The 24,764-nt window shown below is 40.3% G+C and overlaps 2 protein-coding genes across 4 annotated transcripts in view; one reads left to right on the forward strand and one right to left on the reverse strand.

The window, feature by feature from the left end:
• ABCB11 (ATP binding cassette subfamily B member 11) overlaps window positions 1-6,184 on the forward strand; it is a 97,622-nt gene extending 91,438 nt beyond the window's left edge. For all 3 annotated transcript variants that reach the window (XM_081243140.1, XM_081243142.1, XM_081243141.1), the window contains 2 exons: window positions 90-236; window positions 1,315-6,184. In XM_081243140.1, the coding sequence (XP_081099266.1) occupies window positions 90-236; window positions 1,315-1,515 (348 nt within the window). In that variant the 3' untranslated portion in view covers window positions 1,516-6,184. The remainder of the gene's footprint in view (window positions 1-89; window positions 237-1,314) is intronic.
• A 6,056-nt stretch (window positions 6,185-12,240) lies between these two features.
• Window positions 12,241-19,113, reverse strand: G6PC2 (glucose-6-phosphatase catalytic subunit 2; the record flags this gene model as incomplete). Its single annotated transcript, XM_081242171.1, has 5 exons — window positions 18,881-19,113; window positions 18,196-18,305; window positions 15,673-15,784; window positions 13,547-13,662; window positions 12,241-12,752 (listed from the first exon to the last, which is right to left on the reverse strand). Exons 1-5 carry the CDS (start codon window positions 19,096-19,098, stop codon window positions 12,241-12,243), a joined length of 1,068 nt encoding a protein of 355 aa, XP_081098297.1. The 5' UTR covers window positions 19,099-19,113.
• Between the last annotated feature and the right edge of the window lie 5,651 nt (window positions 19,114-24,764).

Consider the following 24,764-nt stretch of genomic DNA (forward strand, 5'->3'; position numbering starts at 1 on the left):
AAATCCTCAGAGGGGTCATTGATGCGGGCTCCATACAGCACAGGAGCAATGGCTGTTTCTGGTTCTCAAACTTACCATATTTTTTCCAGAAATATGAAACTAATGTTGGGTCCCAGGGGTCCCAACTCTCTCGAGGGGAGAAACAACGCATTGCTATTGCTCGGGCCATCATACGAGATCCTAAAATCTTGCTACTAGATGAAGCTACTTCTGCCTTAGACACAGAAAGTGAAAAGGTAGGTATTGATTTTCTAAAGTCTTAGATCATTATAAATGAGTTTTTTGCTGTAATATTTGTCCTTATAAAATGGTAGTATGGTTAATTTTCTGATTCATTAATAGTAGAAATTGCCCCTCCTTTGTGGCGCCCAAAGACAATAGTCTAGAGAAAGTGATTTAAAATAGGATTTCTTCAAATAAAAAAATTTTTTTCACTTTAAAATAAGAATTCTTTTTAAGACTGTTTAGGCTAGGTGACACTTTTTTCATGGGCAAATATGAGCTTTCTTAAATAAAATAAAGTAATCCAGGCCATCTGATAGGCATTTCATATTTTATAGTTCTAAAGTTCCATGGCAGAGCAGGTGGGAAGCATACAACACAAAGTTAGAGGCGGTATCTGATGTGCAGTTTGCATGAAAGGAAACGTAATTGGGCAAAACACAATTATGAAACTTACCATTTAGAATTAACTCCTTAAAAGTCAGGATTCTGTTTTGGGGAGAGCTAAAACGTCTTCAATGAAGAACAGTATTAGGAGTGCCTTTTGTTTGTTTGTTTGTTTGTTTTGTTTGCGGTAAGCGGGCCTCTCACTGCTGTGACCTCTCCCGTTGCGGAGCACAGGCTCCGGACGCGCAGGCTCAGCAGCCATGGCTCACGGGCCCAGCCGCTCCGTGGCATGTGGGATCTTCCCAGACCGGGGCACGAACCCGTGTCGCCTGCATCGGCAGGCGGACTCTCAACCACTGTGCCACCAGGGAAGCCCAGGAGTGACCATTTAATTGTTACCTTACATTGCTTCCTTGGTTTCATTTTAGCAAACTAGACCCTCAAGTATTGTAAAATTACTCTGTGATCTTGTAGTTTGGTTCATTCTGGCTTCACTGAAATTTTTCAGCTTGTAGACTGCGATTTAAGTCACTGATGTATTGCATTCAGCAAATATTTAGTTAATCCTCTCTCTCCTGTCAAGCCTTTGGGTTTAACCCCTGAATATAGAGATGTTAATCAGGTGGTATGAAACAGAACTCTCACGATGGTGGGCCAGGGAACAAGCATGCGTCTTTGCATCAACTTTCCATCTTCTCTTTGCAGACGGTGCAGGTCGCCTTGGACAAAGCCAGAGAAGGTCGGACCTGCATTGTCATTGCCCATCGTTTGTCCACCATCCGGAACTCGGATATCATTGCTGTCATGTCACAGGGGATGGTGATTGAAAAGGGGACCCATGAAGAACTGATGGCCCAGAAGGGAGCCTACTACAAACTAGTCACCACAGGAGCCCCCATCAGTTGACCTGACTTGAGAACTTCATGCACAGTTGGTGCACCAATTACAGAAGTGCTGTGGGTTTTCTTTTTTTCTTTAAGCAGAACTAATGATATTTTACTTTTACAGACACGGTCATACATTGGCATCTGAGCTAATTTCTAATAACTTTCAATAGTAATTTAGTTTTAACTGTCTGTATATAGAAAATGAAAGAAGCTAGGGTCAGTGGCAGTGAGAATCCAATGTCAAGCAGCTGCTCAGCCATCACCCAGTGCTTTCTCCATGCAGGGGCCAGTCCCAGTTACTACGTGGGTATTAACAAGATTTGGAGGAAATGAGACTTTGAATTTCTCAGGGACAGAGAACCATCCTTTGCATTTTTGAACCCTCAGTGTACACAAAGCCTGGTCGAGAATAGGCGCTCGACAAATGTTTTCTGAGCTGGGCCAAGATCATACGGAGAAGAACAGAAGGACTGAAGACCAACTGTATTTTTTGACTAAAGTTTTCTTGCATGTGAAATCAGATTCATTTATGTCTAAGGATGAGGATGGGAAAGGAGGACTTTGATACTCTGGATGCTCTCAGGCTGAAAGGGGCAGAAAAAGGCAAGTATTAGCAGGAGCTTACCAGTCAGGGATGTTGATTTATAGATTCAAGGTGTAGTATGTGGGTGGTGAAGTCTCCATTTACTGGACTAGATTCTGCCGGTGTGTCTGGAGCAGGGGGCTCTATCCCAAGCCTTGTCCCCCTCTTCGTCCCCCTCCACATTGGTTGCTGTCCTTTGTTTCTCCAAATCCCAGCGTGAAATGAAAATAGTGAATTTTACCTTGTATAAGTGTTTTCTTCCTATGGCCAACAAATGAAATTCTGCCTACAAATTAAGCCTGAGCTATTGTATATTGAGGTATATTATTTACGTTTCTGGTCCAGTGTTTCCTGATAAATAACCACACAGGTGGTTTAACAGGTTAACTAGTTAGGTCAGGAGAATTGATGGTTGCAAAGTCAGGGAGGGAGAGGATGGAGGACAGCATTCTAGTTAAGTTATGACAAATGGCAGTGACAAGTAACTTGCAGAATAAAAATGCCATGAGAAGGAATTAAGCTTTGCAGTAAGCATGTGCTCATCTTGTAATATTGAAGAAAGAAGACCAAAATCTGTTTAAGTTTGCATTTCAAAGAGGAGGAACATAAGCTCTGTGCTGGGAGGCTGCCAGTTTCCTGGAATAGAATGTATGGGGTGAGAAAAACGGATGATTAAGAGTTATTTTTTAGGGGTTTCCCTGGTGGCACAGTGGTTAAAGAATCTGCCTGACAATGCAGGGGACACAGGTTCAAGCCCTGGTCCAGGAAGATCCCACATGCCACGGAGCAGCTAAGCCCATGAGCCACAACTACTGAGCCCATGTGCCACAACTACTGAAGCCTGCATGCCTAGAGCCCGTGCTCTGCAGCAAGACAAGCCATGACAATGAGAAGCCCGCGCACTGCAACGAAGAGTGGCCCCGCTCGCTGCAACCAGAGAAGGCCCACAGGCAGAAACGAAGACCCAAATAAATAAATTAAATAAATTAAAAATTTAAAGAAAGAGTTATATTTTAAATAAGGTCCTTGGAAGTTATTGATGAAAGGGAAAATGTTCACTGGAGAAGGCTTGAAATGATTTGGGAAAAACATTGAATTACAACTTCAAAAATATAGAAATGAAGTTGCAAGTTTATTTTGCAACACCAGGAGTGCCAATGTCTTCATTTTTGTTCCGTTTCCGTATCCTGTATCACTCACAAAGATTTGGTTTCTACAGTTTTATATTATTGTTTCTCACGTGATGGAAGGACTTGCTTAATCTGTTGTGTCTGATCCTTATCTCGTCTTTCTGTAATTTCTAGTGCTTTCAGGATGGGTTCTGCTGTGATCAAACTCTCCCTGTTACCCCAGTTAATAAAAGTTTACAGAAGAAAAAAATAGAAGTATTGGAAGATAAAGTTGGGGAAATTTCCCTGAGGGTAGGACAGAAAGAGATGAAGAGTTAGAAAATAAAATTTAGAGGAACAATTCAGGAGATGCCATAATTAGCTAACAGCAGTTCCAGAAAGACAGTGTAGAGAAAACTGAGGGGGAAAATGATTAAATAGTCCAAGAATATGTCCTATAATTGAAGGATGTGAATTTCCAACTTGAAAGAGTTCACCAAGTGTCAAATATAATAAATAAACAAAGATCCTACCTGGGCCCACTATTATGCAATTTTGGAAAACCGGGGGAAAGGAGAAGATACTAAAATTTTATAAGAGACATATAATAAAGAAAAATAATGACATAGGATCTCTTGACAATGACACTAAAAGTCAGAAGACATAAAGATCTGCCTTCAGAATTCTGAGGGAAAAATTATCTCCATCCTGGAATTGTATACCTAGCAAACTATTCTCAAGAATGAGAGAGGCCTAAAGAAATTCTGTCATGTAAGTGTCTCAAAACTACATGGAAGCAGATACCCATAAACCAGAAATGCTACTATTTGAGAAAAAAATAGAAGAGTTGGCCTCTAGATCCTTTTGTATAGAAACACCTTTTTATACAGTTACTCTAAGTCTATTCTACATGTGCTCTTAGGAAATTGTTTCAATAGAAAGACTTTGAATTTAGTAGTGCAGTTGTGCATGCAATTTTTGGCAATCATACACTCACTTAAAAAGGTAGATCCTTTAATTTTTTGATGCTATGTCCTGAAAGAGGAAAATACATAGGATCATAATTAGGTATAGATCGCCACATATTTATTCATGAATTAAATGTAAGTTTCCTATCCTAAGATAATATCAGAATATTCTATTCAGGTTGTTTTAGGATCCTGCCTCATGTTTCCAACTAAGAGTTGGGTCTATTAATAGCTCTTATGCATGCAGAATCTCTCTGCAGTCAGAGCACATAAGATATTAGTGGAGATAAAAATTGCAAATTTGGTTGCTGTTTCCAAACACATTTTGAGATAAATTTACATATGCGTGTGTGCCATTATAAAATAAGCATTATGTCCATTTGTATTTGCTGAAAATTTCCAGATCAAGTGAATAATCTCACCTGCCTATAAGAGACGACAAATGAAATTAACTTAAACGAAATTTGAAACACAATTCCAATTTCTTTCACACTGTGTTCAATTAAATGTCCAGTTAATTTAAATGGATAGACTGTAAATAAAGCAATGCACATGATTGTCATCTAATTAGCCCTGGCCAACATTATAATGTGCTCATTAGTGAGTTGTATGGTATCCTAAGGCTGATAATGAGTAACCAGGGTACACGTGATTGGCATGTAGCTGTCTGGATGCAACTACTCAACCCAATAAATCAGCACTAAGACAAACTGTGCAGTAGAAAAAGGAAGAAGAATATATAGCCAGTCAGTGAGTTGGCAGTTCCTTCCTTCCTATAATTCAGGTACAGCTCCTACTCTCAGATACAAAGAGATAGATGTGAGAAGAACAGAATAGCTGGAGATAGAAGGGGAGCTGTTCACTGAAGGTGATCCAGAGCTAGTGTCTACAGGTAAGAATGACTACAGAAAAGAAAGAAAATTGTGCTATCTTACTGGTTGAGAGTATATATTTCTGATATATCAAGTATGGAATCAAAGTAAGAGATGAGCAATGTTTTCATAAAATACCTTAGAGTTTGAAAATTCAATTAATAATTTAAATATACCCCATAGTAACATTCACAAAGCATTTCATAATTTAGAAAGCACCTTGCCTTCGTAATTTTTTTTTTTTTTAAGCGGTACACGGGCCTCTCACTGTCGTGGCCTTTCCCGCTGCGGAGCACAGGCTCCGGACGCGCAGGCTCAGTGGCCATGGCTCACGGGCCCAGCCGCTCCGCGGCATGTGGGATCTTCCCAGACCGGGGCACGAACCCGTGTCCCCTGCATTGGCAGGCGGACTCTCAACCACTGCGCCACCAGGGAAGCCCACCTTCATAACTTTTGTGTGTTACTGTGAAACCATTTAGTAGGTTGCAGAGGAGGATGGCAGCTGTAAGTTGCATTCATTGTTATATACGTAAGAAGTTGTAGGATGACACCCAATCCTACACCCTTTCCCCTTGCTTTCCCCTTGAGATAGAGGGGCCTCTATCTCAGAGGTTGGAAAGTAAAATATTTACCTTCCCAGATTCCTTTGCAGCTAGGGTAAGCCATGTGACTGTTCTGGTCAATGAAATATAGACACAAGTCTCTATGGAGACTTTCTCTTCTGGAACAAAGCCTGGGTTAAGAAAGCCCATTTGCATTCCCCTTTCTTCTTTACTGGATGCACAGCAGCCATGCTGTGGCCATTTGGATAGAAGCCACACACTATGGATGGCACAGCAGGAAGAGAGACAGAGCCTGATTCCTGGACATCCTTAGGCAGCTGTTGCAGCCTGGACTGCCCACCTCCAGCCAACCTGTTACACAAGAAAAAAACACCACTCACTTGTATAAGCTACTGAAGTAGTTTGTCGTAGTTGTAGTTTTTGTTGTTGATTATGGATTAACACACTCAGTAGATACACTGAGATTTTTATTAATAAAAAATGTTGAAACATAAGTATAAAGACAATAAAGCAATGTTGAAGTATTGATGTGTGCACAAATGACCTCAAAATATGACTTTTCTATCTAGAAGTATTCCAAAAACATTGAGTGAAAGAAGAAATTACTCAGTCTTTTTGCAAAAGTCACTGCTATGAGAAGGAGATGTCACTGGATGGATGTCCTTTGCAGCTCATTCTAGTGGTTTTTCAGGAACATACCATATACCCTGCTTTATTACGCTTTAACTGAATGAGGCCTTTACTTAGAAACTTAGTGTTTTGTGATTATGCTTTCTCATCCTCTCCCATTATAAATTTGGTGTCAGACTGGGAATGATCTGGATTCCATTGGCAAGATATAGCCAGAGTCGAAAAGAAAGTGATGCAAGAAGAGGATGAATTTGAAAGGGGGGAAGGCAGAGGTTTAGAAGAGATGGGGAATAATGTTATCAGCTAATTTGTAGCTGGAGACAGTGTCAATCCAAACCTTCTAAGCCCACAGGCCAGAGATATCCCTGGAGTTTACCCAGAGCCTGGAGCCCGTGGGGATCTACCCCAGGGAAAGGCCTATATTGAACATATCCTTGATCCTCTAACACCTAAAGGCATTTAATAAGTGTTTGTCAGGTGGGCGGACAGAGGGGGTTAGAGAGAAAAAAAGAGCAAAGACCGAAGGGGCCCTATTTGAGTCTGAGAAGATTTTAGAGGCTATGTGGAACTGAATCTCTATCTTAATTTAGCATGGTCATCCTCAAAAACCTTGGCATCATAAAATTTGGTGTTAGAATTTTTGTTGTATTCAAGAAGTACATTTCAACAGCCATAAAGAATTAAAAAGTAAATATTATCTTTATTTCTTTGAGAGATCCACAATTAGTCCACAACAAGCTTACTAAAATGCTATTTCAAAGTTCTAGCACTTTCCTCACATAGCAAGTTGGTTAAACCCTTCCTCCCACAGAGTGAATTTTCTTGTGCTTCCCTTCTTCTCACTCAGCCTTTTACTGTACATATCCCATTAGTATCTCTTCCAGCAAGAAGAATTTCTTCTTTATGATGTTAAGGAAGGGGAAATGGAGCTGGTGATTTAGTGACAGGATTTCTTTTGTTAAGATACTTGAGCAGGAAGTCTGTGAATACTTTCATATGAATAACTTTGCCCTCTAAGATCAGTTACATTATTTCACGTCTCCATGCATCTCCTTTCATAGCGATACAATTCAGATACTAATAGGAATAGGATGTCTTAAAGACTAAAATGTATTACATAAATCTAAAATTGTTTATTAAAGTAGCAAATTACAAAATGGAGTACACTTTAGAATTTACAGCCTTGTTCATTTGCATGTAAGTGAAATTTAATGTACTCTGGCTCTTCTTCCAGTTTTATTGAATGAGATCCTCAGAGTTGCAGAATGTCGGAGCTGGAAGGAACCTTTCATTCTAAGCCCATTTTAAGCCCCTCATTTTAGAAACTGGTCAACTGAATCCACTAACATTAAATGGACTCCCAGCATCCCAGTGGTTAGACGCAGAGACAGGTTAGAACCCAGTCTAAGGACTCCATCACGGGTGCTTGCTACCAAACTCCAAGAAGTCTTTTGTACATCTATCTGTCTGTGAATTCTCTAGCACCTGCCCCCTTGAGTTCTGACACCTTTTGGGATCCATATAGGGATGTGCGGCACCGTCTCTTGATTGGCCAGCATGAGCAGGGCACCAATACTCCAATGCTAAAAGGATAAGATACACACAAAAATCTCACGAACTCGGACAGGAACATTTACTTCCCCCTTGTTAAGTCAATGCAGTCTTCAAATAGAAAGACAGCAGGGTCTCTACAATTTCTTTCACTCAAAAAAATTATAAAAAGGCGGAGTTTGGAATGATTCTGTAGAGAAAGAGATCTCGAGGATCAGATGCTTTCAATGAAGAATTACTGAGTTTGAGGGCAAGGGTGGCATCTAAGAAAGGCAGTGATGGGTGAACTCAACCCCCACCTTTAGAAAACCCCTTCCATTAATGGCAGTGCACGTGAGCAGGGATGACAGTCTGGCCAGTACTGTTCCCAAGACTGAATTCAAGAAGAAGTCAAGTCTTTGAACAGAAGTTGGGGCGTGATTGACCCAACTGATATGGAAGGCAGCGGGGAGCTAGAGGAGGAGGAGGCGCTTCATCTTAATCAGCTCTGGGTTACTTTCCCAGGCACATATGTGGCCTGCTCCTTCTGCAGAGTGCCCAGATTGTCCCAGGGCAGCGGTTTCTGCTCTCGCTTGGGCCAGCACTGGAAATGGGCCAAGGTGGGTGAGAGCGATCGCTCCTGTTGGCAGCCCCTGGTCTGTGCCACAAATCCCGCTCGGCAGGACCACAGCTGCCACTCTTCTCATTATCTTCCCTGGGTCCCAGCAGCTTCTTCAGAACATAGTGTTCTGGGGGGAAATATCACAGTTTTTGAGCAGAAGATAGATTCAGAAATCACCTGGCAAAATGTTCGAAGAAAAGCTTCTAAGAAATTAAAAACCAAATAATTGATCAGCTTCGTGTCGACCTTTATAACCTCAACCTTTGAATTTCTTCCCTCCTTGAGTGCAATCACATCTGTGCTACCCAAAGAAACGAGAAGAAAAGAAACGAGGTGTGATTTCTTCCAAGTCATTACTGTGATCTCCATCAAAGAACAGCAAAGACAGTAGTTAGTACTCCACACCAAGTCAGCCTCACAGTTGACATAAATTGCATTTGTCCTCTGCAGAGCTAAAAGGAAGTGTTTCTAATGCTTAGAAGTTTTTCATGAGTTGCTGTCATTGGGCAGAAGTTTCTGGAGTAATGCTTCTTACAGACCTTTCTTGCTGTTAACTGTTTTTTTTTTTTTTTTTTAAGAAGAACAAAATGAAGACAAAAAAATAAACAAGTAGCACCACTTTACCTTCAGTGTGGAATCACCATCAGAAAGCCTTCAAGCTAAGGGGAAGGAAAAATTAGGAACACCACCTTAGTTTCTTGGCAGCGTTGAGGTCCATTCTTCCAGAAGGCTGTTTGCAATTTCCAGAGAGGCTAGGACAGTCAGTCAACAAGGGCCAAATCCTCGGGTGCAACTAGATACCAGCGATCCTTTTTGAATAGATTTTGAATATCTTCAGAAAGTACTGATATCCAGCATATGGGTATGAGAGACCCGGACAAGCAGGAAAACTTGGTCAGAAAGTCATCCAGCCATGTGAATACTGGATAAAGCCCCACTCAGTTTTGTGACCCTTCAAGGGTTTCTGGGGCACAGTGCGGGGAGGGGAAACTCAGACTCCCTGAGTTGAGGTGACAGAGCTAAGAGTCCTGGGACACCAAGGCAGTTAGAGCTCACAGGACAGAATAAGACAAGAGGGCTGCACAGAGAGAGACTCCCAGATCTGCAGAGGATTCCTCTCCAAAACCTAGCAGAGTTTACTATTAACTTTTTATGGTCACTTTAATCCTTTGAGCCCCAGAAATGTTTCGTATCAGTTACCACACATGTTAAAATTTCTTTTTAAATGTGTGAAGATCACAATGGGATTTACTTATGACCATGCATGTTTTGAACCTGTTGACAGTAACTATTATTTTTTTCATCTGGAAAGTAACATCCATGGGCTAATCAAAAGATCTCCTGGTTGGAATAAACATACCTTGTTCATGTTCCACCAACAAACCGCTGATACCTCAGTTTCTCCATATAGAATAAAGCAGTTAATATCGATTCATGCTGTCTCACAGGAATGTGGTACAGGTGACAACATAAAAAAAAATTTTTTTTCAGGGAAAGCACTTTGGGACCTGATCTGTGTTATCAAATTCAGTAGCCACAGACACATATGAAGATTTAACTTTAAATTAATTAAAAGTAAATAAAATTTTTAAATGCAATTCCTCAGTTGCGTCAGCTGTGTTTCAGGAGTTTAATAGCCATATGTAGCTGTGGCTACCATACAGATACAGAACATTTCCATCATTGCAGAAAGTTCCATTGAAGTGCTGGAATATACAGTCTTCATATCCTTAAGAAATGACTCACATTTTAAATACCAAGTCTTTTGACTTTCTCTTATACTAAGTTTTTTTTGTATGTATATGTACCAGTTTGATCTTGAATTTATTTACAGGGTGTGAATAAATATAAAGCATTTAGAGATATAACCTTGAGTTTAAAGGGCACCTTATAATAATTTTTTAAATCACCCTTCTGTTGTACTGAAATAGGCATAGACAAGGCACCAACTTAACCCGCTAAGGCAGATATCCATTCAAAATGTTGTCAAAGGGAAGGGATTCCACACTCTTCTTGTTAATTTGCCTATCTTTTCAAATGTACATTTCTCAAGTCACTTGTCTAGATTTTCTCGTCTTGAAAGCTCATGATATTGACATTTTTCTTCTGAATATGTAGATATGTGGACATTATGAAAATATGGTTATAGTTACAGTTAAGTCAAATAAGCTCAATTCCACTTACTTTTGGCAAATAAATTGGAAGCAGAAGGGTCTTTTCCATCATTATTAAAGGCAGGCATTTTCTCCAAGACTGTGAGAAGCTCTTCTTCTTGCTGCCTAAGCGGTTTCTTTCTTTCTTTTTTTAAATTTATTTTATTATTTATTTATTTATTTATTTTTGGCTGCATTGGGTCTTCGTTGCTGCGTGTGGACTTTCTCTAGTCGCGGCGAGCGGGGGCTGCTCTTCACTGCGGTGCGCATGCTTCTTGTTGCAGTGGCTTCTCTTGTCGCTCAGCACAGGCTCTAGGTACGTGGGCTTCAGTAGTTGTGGCACAGGGGTTCAGTTGTTGTGGCTCGCGGGTTCTAGAGCGCAGGCTCAGTAGTTGTGATGCACGGGCTTTGTTGCTCCGCGGCATATGGGATCTTCCCGGACCAGGGATTGAACCCGTGACCCCTGCATTGGCAGGCGGATTCTTAACCAGTGCGCTGCCAGGGAATTCCCTAGTTATCAACTTAAAGTCCAGAATTACTAGGTCCAATGAGGGGAAAAAAACTTTACTGAAAAATTTTTAGTATATTAATATTCCATCAATAATAATTTTCTGAAATAAAGCTGTGGCTTTTCATCACAGTTCAGTACACACAGAACCCAGCTAATAGATATAAGCATTTCATAGTTTTCCTGGGTTAGAGCATGACCTTGAGAAAGGCACTTGATTTCCCTGGTTTTGAAAGATTAGCTCCTAAAAATAAAGTATAAAGATGTCATAGTGAAGAGATAAACCTTTGGGGGGTAAATAATGTTCTAAGCCGAACATCTTCAGCAGAATTTATTAAAATATTGGAAAGCACTACCATAAAACAGAGACCAGGAGTTAAGCAGAGATTCAAGTCCAGACAGTAACCTGGCCTGTTTCCTTCCCTGTGGATATGTAACCATAACTAGAGCTACTGCTGGCCCCATCAAGACCCTACTTGCATGGTCTAAGTCAAACAGCATATGGTATTTTAATGTCATTTCTGAAAAAATAGCTGATTTTACATGGCAAACATCATAGAACTTGTGTAAAAGCATTCATTCTTACAGATTTTTACCTCTTGAAGAAACAAAACATAGTGTCATGGAAATACATGTCAGAAGATTGGGTTCTAATTCCTATTCTGATGGTGGTGTGATAACGGTGAGTTCTTTCACCTGAATAAACCTCCATTTCCTTATCTGAACACTGAGGGTATCAGGTCTGATTGCCGTTAAAATGCCCACAGGAGCCAGAAGCAGCCTGACTTTAAGAAGATAAAGTTATCTGATACTCGGGGTCCTGTAGGGTACTGAAAACTGTGATAGCCTGCGAAGAGCATGTCTCCTACTGGGGACAATCAGCAACAGTGGATTGTCTCCAGGTGGGAATGCAGGCCCTGTGTTACCATATTGTCAGATTTTTCGGGAAAATACAGAAATTCAGGTTTTTGTGTCAAATATCCTTGTTTTAAATGTTGGCAACTAATCTAAAATAGGAAAAAAAAAAAAAAAAAAGACCACCCCGAAGGCCAAACTAATCATACATGTGAATGGATTGGGTCCTATGGCCGCCATTTTGTGACCTCCAAATGGAAGCTTCCAGTCTCTGCCTGCCCTGTGGTCCTACTGGAGGATGGAGGAGGAGGGTCATCCTGAGGCCACACGGCACTAACCCTCCGCACAACTCTAATTAATCTTTCTTTCACTTGGTTTCATTAACATATGAATACAGTAGGGAATCAGAGCAACCACAGTCAGTGGGATGGACGCACTTTTACAGAAAGACAGCACGTAAAATAAATACTCCGTGTGAGTCGGGATCTTGATGAAATGGTAGAGCTGCAGTGTGGTCAATGAGGCCAGGGTGCAGAGCAGCCGGAAGCTCAGCCTATAGCCGTTTTCCCCTCGGCAGCTCCTAAGGAACATCTCCGAGTTGATTGCAAAGCCCAAGCCAAAGAGGACCCCAAGGTTTCTCACGAGTCCAGCAAAAGGCGTGGTGTCAATGTGGATCCAGTCAGGGTTGGCACACCACTTCTTGGCTATGGTCACAGACCACAGCAGGTCAATGTCAAGCAGTCTGAGAAGCAGGTAAAAGCCAAGTGCAAACAGGAAGAGGAAGAGGTTGGTCTTCAAGTATGTGCTCAGGCTGGCCGTTTGGATCCTTGGAGTGTGTTCAAAGGCCTCTGCCACAAGCATACCTGGGGATTGGAAAGAGACACTGAAGATAACTGTCTGCCTTTGAGCCTCTCAGGAATTATTCCTCTCTGCATTAAAGAATTTAGCCATAGTTTTCAATGATAAAGGGCTGTAGAAACCTAGGTTCTATTCATTTTCCAAAGCCTTTTTTTAAGGCAATAACTAAAACCACACTTGCCCCATGGTCTTTTCACCATCCACATTAGTGCAGGGGGATGGGTCAGGAGTCCAGGGCACTGAGTGACAACCACTTCATAGGCAGAGCACTGATCTAGGTGCTTGCAATTAATTTTTCAATTGCCACAGCCAATTAACATAGAGAGCCTTCAAAAGGTACATGGGGCTGAACAGTGTAAACTCAGTCATGGTGAATGCTGCCTTGGAAATACAAAGCAGCTGCTGAATGAAGTCCACAGTCAGGTAATAATCACTGCAGGTGTTTCAGAGAGAATGGCATGGTGTGCAGGTTGGAAGGCCTTATTAAGTCCCCCAAACTGAGACACAAGCACGCTGTCCTAAGTGGTGGTTTGGGACTTGGACTCAGCTCTAGCCACACTTCAGAGAAGCCCATCTCACGAAGAGGTAATGGGTTTATCCTACTGAGTGAGAATGTACCATTGTGTCCATGGAGAATTTGAGAGGTGTGTGGAACCACTTAAGCTCCCAGGGTAGCATTAAGTATCAGTGGCTTGATAGGATTACCTGAGATTGGGGAACATTAGCAGAGCGAGTCAACATAAAACAAATGACACTAAAGCGTTCAATGACACAGCTAAAGGTAAGTGATCATATTTACCACCAATTACTCCAAGAATAACTTGATGAGGAAAATGTGTTGCTATGAATACTCTGGAGATGCAGACACTGATTTGAATCAACCAAAAAAGACTCCAAAGAAATGACCAGGTCAGTCTACGATGGAAGAATAGATACAAGCATAAAAGGCAAAGAAATTGTATCATTCATAAAAATGCGGGTGGGGGGTGGGGGGAGGTGACACCAGATGATCTTTCTCAGAGGAATCTTCTAGCTGTGATATAATATCATGATTCTAGAGTTTTTTCTTCCAAAAATTTTTTCTATGTACTCCATAGGATTTGAAAAGCTTTAACAGATGTTTCTACATTCATCAATGCATTAACTTAACCAGTGCTATATCCTGAGATTTTAATAAATGCTATAAAAGGAAGCCAACTTGGCATCCTGATAATTATTTTAATGAAGTAGGGGAAATTCAAGTTTGGGGGAATTATTAATGTTCACAACGATCAAGAATGAAATATATATATTTTTTACTCCTTGTCATATGTGCTTCCTCTTTCCTTTCTCAGCCTCTCTTTGCTTGAAGAAAACTCACAGGAGAGGCAGCTGCCACGCTTATGAAAACACATGAGCATTCCATCAAGGGCAAGTTTTCACTGGGTTTAATTTCACAGACTCTCAAGAGTCCTGGCTCCTTGTTTTTTGACACGTAGAAAATAAGGAACAGAAAAGTGACCTATGGGTTATATGTCTTGGATTAGAAGCAGCAGTGTGCAGAAAACTTAGAAAAATATTTAAATCCAAGCAATGCTCATCATTTTAATAAAAAAAGAATTAGCAATAATGAGTTCTAGGAATCCTTGAGTGTTCTGAATGATTTGTTCCTGATAATTGGACCAAACTTTGATTACTGAAAAATTAAGGAATAGAGAGAAACAAGACTTTCAAAGAGAAAGTAAGCAGGAGTTATCCATATGGAAGAAGAATCAATAAGGGTGTGCTAATGCTTAGGTAAGGTGTAGGCACTCAGTACATTTTGATGGATGAAGGAAATGTTGCAGTTGTAAGAATCAAAGAGGAGTCAAGAGAATTTCTTTTTAGAAGAAACAAATGATTTTCCAGGTTTGGGAACTGGAGGAGAAAATGAACTACAGAGAAGAGGTGAGGCTTAGCTAGATTCCTACTTTGAAAAACTGTCTATGGATAGAAAATGCTAATTTCTTTAAATTACAACTTTCTATTGTTGTTGTTTGGGATAATGAATACCTTAAGGCATACAGGTCACAGTCTCATTAGGATAAACTTTAAAGATACCCAAATTCCTTTGGTTACTTGTTTTGTATATTACCCAATATTACTCTAAAAAGTAGAATATGAGATGGATCTTGGAAATCTTTTATTATAAAGAACTTATATAATTGTGTACGTTTCAGTATTTTTTATGCAATTAACTGACAAATCTTATCTCAGGTAGCCTAATAATTTATGATTAAAGTGGTGCTCAGAATTGTTTTAATGATAGAGTATATCAGGAAAGAAAAGAAGGAAAAAGTCTAATTTCTACAAAAATTTTGAATAATCTTAAAGGTCTAGGCCTTTCGAAATGTTATGAATGTACTAACATTAAATCTACTAACATTCAAATTTAAGTTTGTCTCTAGAATGTTTTTAATTAAAAAGGTTGCATAGTCTTTAAAGCTAGAATATATTCTATTGATGTCAAAATCATTGGCTGTTCAAAGAAGAAAGCATAATTATACGAAAGTAACGGATACATTCAAGGGGAATGATGCTTCTCAAAATGTCTAGTTAATCTTAAAGCAAGGGAATGTGCATGCAAAAATACATCATTATATAATTTTAGATGACCTATTTGTGAGCTACCAAAGTGATTATTGTATTATGGAAACCGAAAGGCACATTTAGAAAGTCATTAATCAATTAAACATATCCAACCCTATAATGTAATTGCTGTGAACTAATTAAGGTATTATATTAAAGCAGAATATTAATTTTCTATTCATCTTGCTATTTTGGATATGATAGAATTGAATAAGCACATTTCAATAACTAAAAATACACTAAACTGAATTTTTCAAAAGACATTCTGTGTTTGAAATTGTCATGTTTCAGGGCTACAGGGACTGGAGCAAAGCTGACCTGTGCAGAGTGGTGAATGACTTATCCATCCAACTGGTGGTATGGCCCAGGGCAGCTGTCACCATGACATACCAGACACATGATGAGCCCATTGCATGGCCAGATGGACTTCCTGCAACAAGAAAGTGGCAATCCATTTGAAAGGTGGTTAATAGAGTATTACTATCAGAAATGGACAGTAGAATAGCACACTAGCCATGAATATTACAAATAACTCAGAAAAAAAAGCCACAGGGCACAGGCTCTATGTAATGTTTAGAAATAGGTAGAAATAAAGAAAACTGAGTCAAATTGAGCCTCAAAATACTATTTCAAAATTTTTCCCCAGGTTATTCAAGTTCATCAAAGTCCAGAAATCAAAATATTCAAGGGTAAGTAAGAACTCAGGCTGTTGCATCAGAAAATCTGCCACATCCTTAGTCATTCTTCGTATCTAATTGTTTTTTTTTTTTTTTTGCGGTACGCGGGCCTCTCACTGTTGTGGCCTCTCCCGTTGCGGAGCACAGGCTCCGGATGTGCAGGCTCAGCGAGCATGGGTCACAGGCATAGCCGCTCCGCGGCATGTGGGATCTTCCCAAACCGGGGCACGAACCCCTGTTCCCTGCATCGGCAGGCGGACTCTCAATCACTGTGCCACCAGGGAAGCCTAATTGTTTTTAACTGATGAGAAAATTGAAGTACTTGGATTGGATCTTGAATCAGCTTATTTTCCTTGGGTTAAAAAGTCAAACATCTAAAGGCTATCATTGCTATGTCTGATTTACCAACTGACTGCTGGGAACCAACAGCTACTCCCATGCCTATCTTGTGGCTGGCCGCTGCAGGAGTCTTTGTCATTAAAAGGATGAGGGAAGCTATAAAGGGGTATTAATCCTGGCAGAAGAAATCAGCAGACAGGTAGCCTTTCTATTCCCAGAATGTCTTTCCCATGTTGCTTGATCTTTTTTAAAAAATCACTTTACTTTGATGTCCTCCCTGAGTTTTTACCAAGGGGAGATTCATTCAGGTTAAACACCAGTCTCTTTTTGAAAAAAACTACGTTAAATAAAGACTAATCTATTTCTTATAGATCTGTTTCTTTCAAGTCTATTCCTTAAACAGGAATTTTCAGAGCCTTTTATATGCTTCATGACTTGTAAATCTTCAAGGAGTGAATGTAAAATGTAATATTTCTTTTCTTTTCTTTTCTTTTTTTTTTCCAGAAAATGTCTCATAAGACAGAACACATGCTGGGAATTTCTGGGGTAAACCAAAGTAGCATTTCAATTGTCTGAAAGGCTATCTATCCATCCATCCATCCATCCATCCATCCATTCATCCATCCATCCAACACTGCTTTCACAAAGATAAAATACACACCATCCCTGACATGATGGAATGCACAGTCTATTGGAGGAGACAGATATTAAAGAATTAACTATAACATAGTTTGATAAGTACTATAACAGATGGATGTCTACTCTTATGACAGCAAAAAATAAAGATATTCAGAAAACTTGTTAGGAACTTACACATTGACTGTATTCAGGGTTAGTCTCAGGATGTCAAATGCCAAGAATTTTAGGCTATGTAACAAATTGTGGTGAGGTACAATATAACACAGTCTTAGAAATTAAAACAACGTGTAGTTTACCTTTATATATATATATTTTTAAAACCTTTTTTAAAATCTTAAACTCAACTCCCATAGTAAAGATTTTACACTCATATAAAATCTTACTTATAATAAAAAAGAAAATGGATCAAGAAGTCTACTTATATACTGTATACACAAGAGAAGAAAGAAATTTGAAAGAAATAATTATAAGCTTAGAGAGAATTTCTATAGGCAATAGTAATACCAGGAAGTCCTTATCTTTCTTACGGCAACTGTGTCTATTGTCTCCTCATTCATGTGATTCTCAGAAGATCTATAATCACTTTGAAAATTGCACGGCAGCAGATAAAGCAACATTTCTAGGATTTTAATATAGGTTTGGGGGAATGTGTTCTAGCTAATTGTTTTTTGTTTGTTTCAGTATCAAACCATGACATTTTTCTAAAAAACGCCAACTATAAAATCATTTGGGGCATCCCTGGTGGCACAGTGGTTGGGAGTCCGCCTGCCGATGCAGGGGACACGGGTTCATGCCCCGGTCTGGGAAGATCTCACATGCCACGGAGCAGCTGGGCCCATGAGCCATGGCCGCTGAGCCTGAGGGTCCGGAGCCTGTGCTCCGCAACGGGAGAGACCACAACAGTGAGAGGCCCGCGTATGGCAAAAAAAAAAAAAAAAAAAAAAAATCATTTGGGGGGAATATTCTCTTAATTAACCCTTTTACAAATATAAAAATGAAATTTTCTTACTGATAAAACTTTTGTCCTTTTCATTAGCAATTTTTGTTTATGAACTTTTAGCATCCTCATGCATGACATTTTCTTTAGTGTGCTTTATGATATCGTACAGTTATTAGTTGATAATCATGCACAATGGCTTTCTATTGGAATATCTTTAGTTAACCTGCGGCTGCTATAATTGCTTACCTGGACCTGTTTCACACGTAGTGGGGAACTGTTCAAGGCATGGACTTGAGTGATTTGGGTAAATCTGAGTTTCTTGGACCCACCAGTAAGGCCGATGACCAAATAATATCCTGTATTTAAAGAAATATAAATATGCATATATATTTAAATATACAACGATTACTTAATTGGAGACTAACAATTCTCTCCTATAAAAATGAGTGAAGCAGAACATTGATGGGGAAAACTCATGATTAAAAGACTTTGAAAGAACTTGCTTTCTGGCCTGTGTCTCAATACAGAGGATGACAGTCATTTGGAGTTTGGGCATCCTAGGTTCCAATAAAAACAGGGACTTTTTTCCTTGCAGGGGATGTCCTTGGGTGCTTTGGATACTTAGACTGGAAATATCAAAGTGGTTCCTGGAATTATCAATCTGTTCATTATGGTGCTGCTCGTTTAGCTCACTTCTTGGTTAATCACATCATATATGTAACAGGCTTTTGGAATTTTCTTCTAAGTCAGATAAAGCATACATTTCTATGCCTTTATGTAAGTTCTATTTAGGAATAGGTGTTTCAAGTTAACTGGTATGTTTGAAAGATTTTCCAAGTAAAACTATACACATCTGAAATGTGATCATTAAGACCAAGCTACAAATTTAAGAATAAGCTTTAGGAAAAATGAAACAAAACAGAAGGCTTACCATTTAAAAATAAGATTGAACCAATCCCCAACGACTGCTACCCATATCATCTTGGTTCCAACTGCCTGATTAAGTTGAAACCAAAGTGGAAAATAAATAGAAAAGATATTCCGGGGATCTCCAACACTGGACATAAAATTTAGGAAACTGTAGTAAGCTCGGTAGTCCTTCTGCAAATGCTGAATAATGAGCACTCCGTTCCTATGAAGGAAATCCATCTTGAAAGAGAGGCAATTCTAAACATAGAGCAAGTGGAGCCGAAGTGCTCTGAGTCCCACCGTTTTTATATGGTACCTTCATGGCGTGTCCAGCCATTACTGCAACATGTGATACTGACCATCTGTGGAGAGGGCATGTCTGCCCTCCTCTACTGAAAAGCTCATCTGCTTATAATTTTAACTGGTGCCAAAGAGGTGAAGCACATGCTGATCTGTGACAAGTAGAGGAGAAATTTGGGTAGAGACACAATGCATTTCTTATGCAATCTCTCTTTTGTGTGAACAGTTGGATCATGTTTGCTTGAAATTTTTTGCACAGTTCATTTCCTTCAAGGGCAGAGACATTAGCAATTCTATGCTTGGCTAGAAGACTATGCAAATAATTACTGCATGTCAAATAGCCCTTAAAGACATGCATTTTAATTTAAAATAGACTGTGGCTCTTTGACTATTTTATTGGGTCTTTCAGGAAAATGGATGAGTAAATATCTGGGCATGAAGAATTTGTATGACATGACAGATTGTTTTCTGATTGCAGACTTTTAAATAAAAAATATTTTGAGATTTCTTTAGCAAAGAGAATAATATGATGGATATGGAACAGAGAAGGAAATACATGGAATATATGAAATCTGGAAGTAAATGTGTTGCTTTTTGACCATGAAGCCAGAAAGCAGAGGTGGAGATCACTGGGTAGTAGATCTCCTGGGTAGTGGAACCGTTAGGAATGAGGCATATTTTTATTGACTAGAGAATACAATTGAGAGCATGGGAGAGTTGCTCACGTGACAGATTTCAAAGGGCTTTTGACCAATCAGGAAAATGGTTTGCTGAAAACAGAGCGTGCAGTACAAGTACATTGGAAGCACGAAAACAAACATGTAGATTGGGAATAAACAGAAGGGCAGCTCAAAAGGAACTATGAATCCAAGTCAGAAATGAGATGCTGGATTGCAGAGAGCAAAGTTTTGTCTGCGAGGATGCCTGTGAAAGCTATCAAGCCCCACCAGGTGGCGGAGGGTGGAGGTAGGTAACCTGACTTATTTTACCATTCAGAGTGTTGTCTTTGCTACTCCCAGCCACTTAGGCATCTTCTTCACAGGCTGTTAAGTATCACTCTGAGCTTCTCTTGGAGCCCTGCCCCATCATTTAACGGCACCTTGTTATGGGGATCCAGTCTACAGGTACCTCCCCAGGCTCTGTGGCTTCTCCTAGAGGAAATGTCTTGATTGGCCATTAATCAAGGGGTCGATTTGGGGTGCTTCCAAACATCTCACGTCTTTGTCCTACCTCAGGTAAATTAAATTTCTGGTGATGGGACCTAGGCATTGGCATTTAGAAAATACTTTCCAGGGCTTCCTTGGTGGCACAGTGGTTGAGAGTCCGCCTGTCGATGCAAGGGACATGGGTTCGTGCCCTGGTCCGGGAAGATCCCACATGCTGCGGAGCGGCTGCGCCCGTGAGCCATGGCCGCTGAGTCTGCGCGTCCGGAGCCTGTGCTCCGCAACGGGAGAGGCCACAACAGTGAGAGGCCTGCGTACCACCAAAAAAAAAAAAAAAAAAAAAAAAAATCACTGGGATAAAGCAATTCATATATAACCTGTTCTCCTTTTGGTCTTAAGCCCCTCTCTACGCCAAAAGTCAACCTGAAAGAAACTTCAGTGACATTTAATATGTCAGCTATTGGGTGTAGCTGGATTTCCTGACAAATTCGATTTTTGCACTAAGTGATTTATCTTGTTATCAAGACTTCAGAGAATCTATCTCTAGAATTTAAAAAAACAAACCAAAAAAACCCCTAATTTCCAGAAGAGGTGAAGCAATGGTGGCAGTTGAAATGCACTCCTCATAAAACAGGACGTAGTGATGGCAACTTTGCTCACTGAGTTTCCTGGGCTGCTCACCTGGAAGGAGCTTAAAATACAGCCTGGTTTCTGTGGATGAGAACTCGGGTCTGATAGTCACTAAGTGGGATGGCAAATGACACCAGGTCATTTTTCAGAAAGTGACTTTACAAGGCTTCCAGGAAATGAATATTAGTCTCTGTCCACAGTGAGAGCCTTACCAGTCTCCTTTATCATTCTTATTGCAGTGGGAGGAGAACCAGGAAGTAGTCAGCCAGCCCTGGCTCTCCCCACATTTTGCTCTTCCCTCAGGCAGCCCATGAATGACACTCACCCTCCTTCTGCCGGTAGTGTGCTAATCTGAATCCGAAGGATGTAAACGATGGGATAAAATCAATTGTGCTGAAAACTCAGTTGTGCTTTAGAATGTCTTGCATTTATGTTCTACCAATTATTTACCTTTAAAAATAGTCCACCTTTTTTTTTTTTTTTTTTTTTTTCCGGTACGCGGGCCTCTCACTGTTGTGGCCTCTTCCGTTGTGGAGCACAGGCTCTGGATGCGCAGGCTCAGCGGCCGTGGCTCACGGGCGCAGCCGCTCCGCGGCATGTGGGATCTTCCCGGACCGGGGCACAAACCCGTGTGCCCCTGCATCGGCAGGCGGACTCTCAACCACTGCGCCACCAGGGAAGCCCAGTACTCCATCTTACTATCCAATTTTAACTTCACAGAGGTCTAGTAATCCTCATTTTAGGGATGAGGAAATGAACAAGTAACCTGCCCGAGGTCATTTCTTTAGTGCAGGAGCCCTGTTTGGAGATGAAATTTTGTTTCCAGAGCAATGTTTCTTCTTAGTCTAAGCCTTGGCTGGGTTGCTCAAGGCCAACATTGGTGAGATTTTTAAACAGCTGCAAAATGAGTAAAAGCTGATGCTATAACCATCTTGTTTCAAATGCTTTCAACCACCCAGAACTCCAGTTTACCTGTATCATGACTGGTTGACACTGGAGCACACCTGGCCAGCTGCTTGATCACTAAGAAGAACTTCACAGATACATTCACCACTTGGAATTGTTGGCTGGCTTATCCCATTATTTGACAGCAGGGACACAGTGGGGATTCAGTGGATATTATTACCTTCCCAGTCACTGACATCTTCCCTGAAGGAAATATCAAGCGGCATGAAGATGGGCACCTCAGAGCTTGAAGGTGGCTCTGATTCCCATCCTCTACTGATGGCCCTGGGACCCAGCACACATTTTCTTCTCTGGGAACCGTCATGTATAGAAATAAATTAAAGCCACCCAAATGAGAGCAAACAGACGTTATTTACTATTCTGCTCACTATAGCAAGAGTCAGCCACCATCTCATGCATCTGACACAAGCTCAAAAATGGGCAGAGGAGTGGAAACACATTATAGTGAAAAGAAGGAAGGCCTCAGGTATGTTCTGATAAGAGGTTGTTGGCTTGGGCAAGCTAGAGAGGAGTTTACAAGAAGCAGAGCATCTTAGGTGATTGGTTTGGGAAACATATTTTGCTTTCTCTGATTGGTCCTGAGTTGAAGCCAGGGGCAAAAAATAGGGAAGCTAGCAGTCACTGACCAAATCCTGACCATTCTTGGCATTTTGCTTCAGAGGCTGTGGTCAAAGTTCTGTTGTCATATTTGGTCCAGCCATTGTCCGTTTGTATACTCAGTCTTTCACAAGACAAATTGAATAAGCTTATGTCAGAAGTAGTTTATGTGGCATCCCACCAAGAAATAAGGGACTCCCATGTCTACCCTGTGATTCTATAATTCTTATTATTCATTGAGTTAAAATGAAGACATACACTTGCTTGCCAAGGACAAATCAATTTATTCAAGTATATCACTACTCTGTGAGGCATTAGCCTTGACTAATCAGAGTCTGTGCTCCTGGCTTTTTTGTTTTTGCATATACAGGTTCTATAATTTCCATAATCTCTTTAATGAAACATAAGGAAGGACACTGTTTTATTCTTTTTCTAAGAAGAGCTACATATTTCATCATATGCATTTTCTTCAGAAACATCCTTAAATCAAGGTGTGAATGATATCAATACATTGTGTCTTATAATTAAAAATTCAACTTCTTGTTCGTTCAGTCCTTCAGAGTCTGTGGACTGTATGGAAGTTGGCTGAACATTAGTGTTTCATCTTAGGTGGATAATTTAGAAAGACTGTCGCCTGAGGACCATCTGGTTCTGTAGACTGTGGGATAATTAACCAAAGAAAAGCACCTTGATTTCTTTTGCCTTTTAACAGGATCTGCAAAATTGGCTTCCTCCCCATAGTTCATCTTTTTTCGTCTTTTCACATCTTAGCTTATATGAACTTTCTCAGAGTTGCCTTCTCTGATCAGCTTCCTCACCATTCCTGTAATAGTGCTTTCTCTCCAACACTCTTTTCTTTTAGGGGTTGTATTAGTCTGCCAGGACTAATATATGCAGTACTAGACTGGGTGTTTTGTTTTTGTTTTTGTTTTTAATTAATTAATTTATTTTTGGCTGCGTTGGGTCTTCGTTGCTGCACGGAGGCTTTCTCTAGTTGCGGTGAGCGGGTTCTACTCTTCGTTGCGGTGCACGGGCTTCTCATTGCGGTGGCTTCTCTTGTTGCGGAGCACGGGCTCTAGGCACACAGGCTTCAGTAGTTGTGGCTCATGGGCTCAGTAGTTGTGGCTCGCAGGCTTAGTTGCTCTGCGGCATGCAGGATCTTCCCAGACAAGGGGTTGAACCCGTGTCCCCTGTATTGGCAGGCAGATTCTTAACCACTGTGCCACCAGGGAAGTCCAGACTGGGTGGTTTAGATAACAGAAATTAGAGCCTACAAGTCTGAGATCAAGGTGTCGGCAGGGTTGATTTCTTCAGAGGCCTCCGTCCTTGGCTTGCAGGTGGCATCTTCTCCCTGTGTCCTCACGTGGTCTTCCTTCTGTACAAATGTGTCCTAATCTCTTTTTATAAGGACAACAGTTGTACTGCATTAAGGCCCACCCTAATGACTCCGTTTTAACTTAATTACTTCTTTAAATACCCTAACTCCAAATAGTCACATTTGGTAGTACTGTGGGTTAAGACTTTGACATATGAATTTGGGGGGATGCAATTCAGCGCATAACAGGAATTTAATTATAATTTGTAATTGTATATTTGTCTTGAGCTTATGTGTTTAATCCCTTCCTCCTGCACCACAGTACAAGCTCCACAAAATAAGGGATCATGTTTGCTGTGTATATGAACCACCAGTACAGTCCCTAGCACAAACCCATGCAGGGGCTGATTTCCTATGACGCTGGAGAATCTTGCATGGGACCCTGCCATTATTGCTGAGAGCTGCTGCAAGTTGTAATACAAATTTTATAGTCTTTTTCTTAAAGAGAGGACCTAATATTAGAGAAGCTTTAGATCCCACAAGTTCTGGAACTAACCCTAGGCCTGTTATAGTTATTTAGTAAATGTTTCTTGAATGAATGGATTATTGAACAAAACTTGATGTGACTGCTAACTTATAAAGAGGCAGTTAATCTAAACTCGAATGCATTTTTCCACAGAGACGATGTTATAAGGTGTCCAGATCAAGAAAGCTTCTTTAAGGTAGAGAAAATTATGTAAAATGTTTATCTAAGAAAAGAGTAATATTTGTATGCATCTGCTTATGTTTAAAGATAATAGAAGAATAAACAATTTTAAATGTTTTAAGGTTATCTATAAAGGAAAGAAGGGAATAGAGTATAGGGAATGGGAAAAACTAAATTTCTTCAAATACACTTATTTTTTAGATTTGAATTTGAAGCCATGTAAATAGTT

Source organism: Mesoplodon bidens, assembly GCF_964165515.1.
Source record: "Mesoplodon bidens genome assembly, chromosome: 8".
NCBI lineage: Eukaryota > Metazoa > Chordata > Mammalia > Artiodactyla > Ziphiidae > Mesoplodon > Mesoplodon bidens.